The following is a 6,584-nucleotide window of genomic DNA, read 5'->3' on the forward strand; positions in this document are numbered from 1 at the left end:
TCCCGCCACGCACACACACCCATCGCTGAGCTCTGTGGTAGGAGCTGGGAAATACTTACTCATTTTCTCACCGAAAAGTATTTTTATTGATGTGGCATGGCTTCGTGTTTATTTTGATGATGTACATTCTGTTTCATTCAAATTAACTAACAGTTTATTACTTTTCTGCCCTTCACGTATTTTAAATGGAACTTTTCCCTACTCCTTCTTGAGTGGAATATTCCATCCAGTGTCATTAATGAAATGTATACTCTTTTCATCTACATAGCAAAGTTCTAAACACCAAAAAACGTTAACTTTTCTTGCTGTAACCTAACTTTAATGTGTAGCTACCTCCAGTGACCAGTAGTCTGATGTTTGCCATAAAAGAAACCAAGAAAAATCTGGGAATTGTTGCTAGTGCAATTGGTTTAGATTAGATTCAAAGTATCAGTTTAAAATTCTTTAAATTTGAACCAATGGCGCAAAAGCCTGCTTTCTCTGTAAAGTAGTCATTTCAGGCAAGGCAAAGCGGAGAGTGGCAACAGAAATTATCCCGATCCCTGGATCATTCAAACTACAATGGAAAGAGATAGTCCATTTAGCTACCATTTATTTAATATTTTTGCAATTTACTTAATATGTTTGTGTTTCAAATTTTCTTGCTCTATTTCTGTTTGCTTGAATATAGCAAGAGAAGAAGTTTGAACACAGAATAATTTTGCTCTTTATTTTTTTAACTGAATGGATAGACGTCAACAATTAAGGCATTGGGATGAGAGATGCTGCCCTCCGTCTACTGATTCATTCGAAAGATATTTACAGGTGCTCCCTGCTCTAAACATTGGCAAAACCACAGTAAATAAAACAGACAAGAGTTCACATCTTTCTAGAGCTTACATTTTAGTGTGGATGCAAGAAATGAGATAAATAAGAAAAATCCACTGTGTGATGGGTGATGCTAGCTAAGGTGGTGTGGGGGGAGGGGAGGGGCAGGGCTGAATTTCAGGTGGAGATTTGGGGCGGGAAAAGTGCCTCCACAGGTGATGTCCCAGGTCCCAGTCTTTAAGGAGGCACAGACGGAACCAAGCAGGATTTGGGAACAGTTATTTTGATCCAAACAAGTTAAATGATTCTCGTGATTTAACCATAAAACCAAAAGATTTCAAAGACCCGGTGCTGGTTCCTAGACTTCCAGCTGCCTGGGTCCTCTCTCCCTGGGAGAGTTTGAAAACTCGGGGAAGGAGGTCTCCACGGCTAGTGGACACGCCTTTGGAGTTTTCGGTAAAATGGAACCGTCTTCTAAAGTTGGGCCAGAGCATTTGTATTGCTGGGAACTGTTTACATCGTGACTTTTATGATCCACTATTTATAATCTATGCTCAGCGTATGTGCAGATGCGTATTTTCTTATGTAAACAAGTCTGCCAGTGGACGACGCTTTCCTACAGTGATGTGGGTTTCTTCCTGAAACATTCTATTTACCTTTTACTAAATAAAGAATATTTGGTTTTTAATCTTTCTTTTTCTTTCCCTGTTAGCCCCTAGAGGTAACGCTGAAAGCACTTCTAATAGGCAGGTGAGTATGTCTACATTGTAGCCTTAATCATTTACTGTTTTAATTATAGGCAATAAAAGTTGAGGTTCTGTCAATTTGTAAAGTGAAGTTCCTTCCAAGAAAAGAAGCAACTTATCGTGTCTACACTCCTGTGAGGCCCCAAATAGCCATGCAAAATTCTGTCAGAAATTACCAACTTGCTGAAACATCAACATTTTGCCCTAATTATTATTTTCTTGCTACTTGAAATTTCAATTATTTTATTATTTTTAGAAAAATTTCTGAGTCCCCTTATTTTTGGAAATATTTACTTTTGAATAGTTCTGCAGGCTGTGGATTTGTAATGTATTCCTTACGCTTGGTTAAGGAGATTGCAGGAACGGGGAGTCTTCTTTTTTCATCTAGGGATCCGAGTGAGACAAGCGGCAGCTCCAGAGGGATTTTTCACTTCCTGCCGTGTGTGCTCATAAACATACTTCTATGCTTCTGAATCTGTATTTCTGCCTGTGCAATTAAAGGAGATAATTGTGGTGTCTCTCCGCAGCATCCCAGGCCACAAGCTCTCCAAAGTCTAGCATATTTTCCAGAAGATGAACACGAGCGATTCATTTCTCCCTCTCTCAAAGCCAGGGCTACATCCTCCTTTTTTTTTTTTTTTTTTTTTTTTTGCCGTACGCGGGCCTCTTATTGTCGTGGCCTCTCCCGTTGCGGAGCACAGGCTCCGGACGCGCAGGCTCAGTGGCCATGGCTCACGGGCCCAGCCGCTCCGCGGCATGTGGGATCTTCCTGGACCGGGGCACGAACCCGTGTCCCCTGCATCGGCAGGTGAACTCCCAACCACTGTGCCACCAGGGAAGCCCTACATTCTCCTTTGTTAAGACCACTTGTCAATTTGTTATGTATTTTGTCTTCACCTGCTTGATTCCAGGTCTCTGGTCCCTAAGGCAGGCCCCCGTATTGGTGGTGGGCTTGAAGTGGAGACCTTCCACGCGCACCTTGGATGCAATTTAAAGCCATTTCATTAGGAAAGATGTGTGATACGGTCGGTCTTCTTTGTTTAGCAAGTGTTTATGGTTTCAGCTTTTAAAATCCCACTGCAAATCACTTGTGCTCTAGAACAGGGCTGGTCTGAAAGCAATGACCTGGGCTGAGCTCCGAAGACTTCCAAACGGTTGTTTTCCTAAGATAACGCCAATGACGGCCACATGGGTGCTGCCTCAGCCTGAAATAAACTCTGTTCCAAACACAAGACTCACTCAGCTTTTTCCCAGAAAAGGAATCCAGAGCGGTTTCCCCAGCTCTTTTGATGGTGTTTATCACTGCAATCTGTGATCCTGGGATGATGTCCTGCAGTGGCCGGCACATGATAAAGTGATTGAAGACCATACAGATTTCTTTGAAGAATCAGAGTCCCAACCACCAAAATCTTTCACTATATGAATAACCAAACCCAAGAACTATGAAATGAAGGGCAGCAAGTAGGATGCATGAAGCTTAGATTTAATCGAAAAGTGAGCTGTCTTTCTTGGTATCTTCTCCAGGTTCCATCACGGCTCAGCAGTGATCAGAGCAGTGCTATCAGCGACTGCTGACGTAGCTTAAAACGTTAGTGCCACCCCTCCCCTAGCAAGTCTGACCAGCTTTCGTTGCTGGTAAAATACATTGATGGCTTATCTTTATCCTCAGCTAATTAAAACAAAACTTCTTATTCACTTAATGCAGGAGATATAGTCCCTCTTCTCGTCCCCTGTTCATATGTTTATCTGGGGAATAAAAGCCAACACAGAAGCCTCCTGAACGTTCAAGTGTAATTATTTTAAATAGACCAACTTGTACTGGTCGGAATGGGTCTACGTGGAGAAATGAACCTGGAAGATTGTACTTTGCTTCTCCTTTTCATTCTATATTATTTTTAATTGGCACAGTGCAGAATTCCAGTGATTTAGTAGACAAAACTTTTCAAGTTATATTTCTTAGAGAGGTCAAATAGTGAATGGAAAGGATGAAAAGAAAACTGTTAAAAAAAACACATGCCTTTATCAAATTTGAAGCATAAATTAGTATTAAAAGTATTTTTATATGATCAATCCATGGTGATTGGAGATTCTGCACAATGTTTAATATATTGAACACACTTACAATCCTTGAAATAAATGCTTTCTCAACGGACATATTTTTCCTGATATTTCTGATCATTGAGTGGGAGGAAAGTGCTAGAAGTTGAGAAGTGTCCGCAATGTTTTTATTATTTTTTAAAATTCTTACACCCCAAATAAAGCACTCTTCCTTTCACATCTATTTAAAAATATTGCTTTTTTTCCCTTGTTGTTACCAGCTGGGTTTATTTTATTCCTAAAAGGCAAGTCTTCGTCTTCAGAGATGAGTGATGCAAATGTCTAAATACATCTCTTTTCTGTCTTTTTTTCAGCCAAGGAAGCAAGGATAAACGACTGACACATCCACGGCGGGTCCTAGACACGTGGCCGACTCCCTCACCAAAAAGCAATTAAAAAACCCCAAACAAACATAGTATATTGCACTTTGTACTTTAACTGTAAATTCACTTTGTAGAAATGAGATATTTAAACAGATGGCTTTAATCTGTGAAAATGGAAAGGCTGGCTTCGGAAAAGTAATCACATACAATGTATGTGTCCTTCTTTGACCTTCAAAATCTGTAGTTGGTGGAGATGTATTTTGAGTGGATTTAAGCTTAGTTTCTTTCTCCTACGCATGTTAACCTGGCAGCAGCCTTGGCCTAAGGCGCTCTGGCTCCAGGCCCGTATCTCCTCACCAGGGCCGTTACTAACAGCCTCGCCAGGTTGGCGTCGTTGGAAATCGACTGCCCTGGCAGCATCGCTGAGTCCATGTTGGAAGCTTCATGGCGCCGTGGAAGTTTGTAATCAACGGCTGTCTCCGTCATGCAGTTAATGAGCGCACGGGTCTTCTTGTTTCTTGGGATCTCGTGTTAGCTTGTTGGTTTTCCCTCCAGAGTTCTCGCTCACGCAATGAGTTACCCAACCACTGAAGCCCTCTTTACAGGTAGTGCCCTGGTAGAAAAGAACGTTTTGCAAGCCCTTTTGGATGTGCCTGCTTTTTCCATTGCAAGCTTCTGTTTGAGTTCTGCCTTGGGCTCAGAGCATTCATGCAGCAAATGCTAGAGAATTCTTTCTGCCTTTCTGAGGCAGCGTGAAGGGGTCCATCGTTCAGAAAAGTAAATTTCGTCATGACCTGACCAAGCCGGCTAAACACGTGTGTCAGCCTGCTTTTTCTCTTACACCTGGCCCCTACCCATCCGACCGTGGCCCACCCAGGGGCCCCCTGGAAGGTAAAACTGTCCCCTGAACAAATTATGAAGAGTCCCCTTAAAGAAGGCACAGCCAGGCGAAGCAGTGCCTGGGTCTTGACCTCGGCAGCCGGAGACAAAGGCTTGTGGGTCCCCCACCTTCCCTTCTTTCCTGGAGGCCTCAAGGGCTCAAGGGTTTGCCGATGGGAAATTCATCCAAATGGGACTTGAGAGGGGCGCGTGAGGAGCTGAATGCCCCCCTGTGAGCATCAGGGCGGGCCCTCGGGGCAGCCGGCTCCCCGTCTCAGAGCTGGACCCCGGCTTCCGCAAAGGTGCCCGTGGGCTCCATGAAGCATTTAGGGGACAGGCCCGGAGCTGGGGTGACACGCTGTGACGCTGTCTCGGCTCTAGCTTTTGGTTTGGGAAAAAAACCTTCGCGGCCCCAGACCCCCCAACACATGTCAAACGATCTTGAATTTGCATGAAGACGTTTCAAGAGGCGTCTCATTTAAACCGTGCGAAAGTCAAAACGGAAACTTTGGAAACACAAACCCAGCTCCAGTGTGTATCACCATTGTGTAAGAAACAGTTAGGATCCTAAATTTATTGGATGATCTTTTATATTTCTGAACTTTGAATTTAATCCTTTTTCTTAGATTAAAATAAAATATGCTATCAAAACCGTACTTGGCCTCTGGCTTCATTCTGAGGGTGTTTACCATTGGGAAGCAAGGCAGGGGCCCTGGGCTGGAGTGAAAGGAACCTTGGTTCTGCCCCTCTGGCCATGGGACTTGGGACAAGTGACTTAGCCTTTGGGGGCTTCAGTCTTCTGCTCTATCAACAGGGACGACAGTGGCATGCACCCCTGGGTGAAGGTTACGTGTATCCATGTGTGTAAAGGGTGAGGGCCTGGCACAGAGGGTGCAAGCGTTTGCCCTCGTGATGGGAGCAGCCGTCTACTCACTAGGTACCAAAGGCTGGGAGGACTTCCCGTCCTGCCGGAAGCTGTGTGGACCAAGGAAGAGACAGAAAAGGTTCTTATTGTGGTTGAAGCTGATGCGGTTCACAAGTCGCACCGCCAGAGACCCCGTCAGGCCACGTCTTGGTCCCCAGCCCCAGTCTCCAGACCCAGTGTCCGCCCTTGGTTAGACTCTCATTATATCTCCCCTGGACCATTGCAGCAGCTGCTGCTTCTCTCAGTTTTGTTGAGCTGTAATTGACATACGCCACTGTGTCAGGGTAAGGTGCACGGCATGACGCTTTGACTTCCACATACTGTGAAACGGTTGTCACAATAAGTTTAGATAACAGCCAGCACTTCACATAGATACAAAAAAAAAGTCGTTTTTTTTCCCTGGTGATGAGAACTTTTAGGATCTACTTTCTTAGTAGTTTTCAAATACACCAAACAACAGCATTAACTATGGTCGGTCATGGTGTGGTCACAGCAGCAGCTTCTTAGCTGGTCTTGTTTCCTCCAGGACTCTCTATTCCTTCCTGGTAAATCTCCCTGTGCCCCACACTATTTTTTTCTCTACTCAGAAAAGTGTGATCTTTGTAAAACCTTAGCATTTCAATTGTGCAGTCAAGATGTTGCTGGAAAGGAATTAAGAGAGAGCGCTCCCGACGGGGCGGAGGTTGGACTGCTTCTGGAGCAGACGGGAGAGGGCACGGAGCCCGTGGAGGCAGCGGCCGGCGCGCCGGGGCCGGAGCAGGTGGCTCTTACGGCGAAGTGTTAAGATTTCAAAGCCGAAACAGAAAT

The 6,584-nt window shown here is 44.5% G+C and overlaps 1 protein-coding gene across 2 annotated transcripts in view; it reads left to right on the forward strand.

The window, feature by feature from the left end:
- Window positions 1–5,508, forward strand: part of SMOC2 (SPARC related modular calcium binding 2) — a 154,160-nt gene extending 148,652 nt beyond the window's left edge. For both annotated transcript variants that reach the window (XM_082668606.1, XM_082668607.1), the window contains 2 exons: window positions 1,520–1,557; window positions 3,965–5,508. In XM_082668606.1, coding sequence (XP_082524732.1) covers window positions 1,520–1,557; window positions 3,965–3,982 — 56 coding nt within the window. In that variant the 3' untranslated portion in view covers window positions 3,983–5,508. The remainder of the gene's footprint in view (window positions 1–1,519; window positions 1,558–3,964) is intronic.
- Window positions 5,509–6,584: the final 1,076 nt, after the last annotated feature.

This window comes from Grampus griseus (genome assembly GCF_964374135.1).
Source record: "Grampus griseus genome assembly, chromosome: 13".
Taxonomy (NCBI): domain Eukaryota; kingdom Metazoa; phylum Chordata; class Mammalia; order Artiodactyla; family Delphinidae; genus Grampus; species Grampus griseus.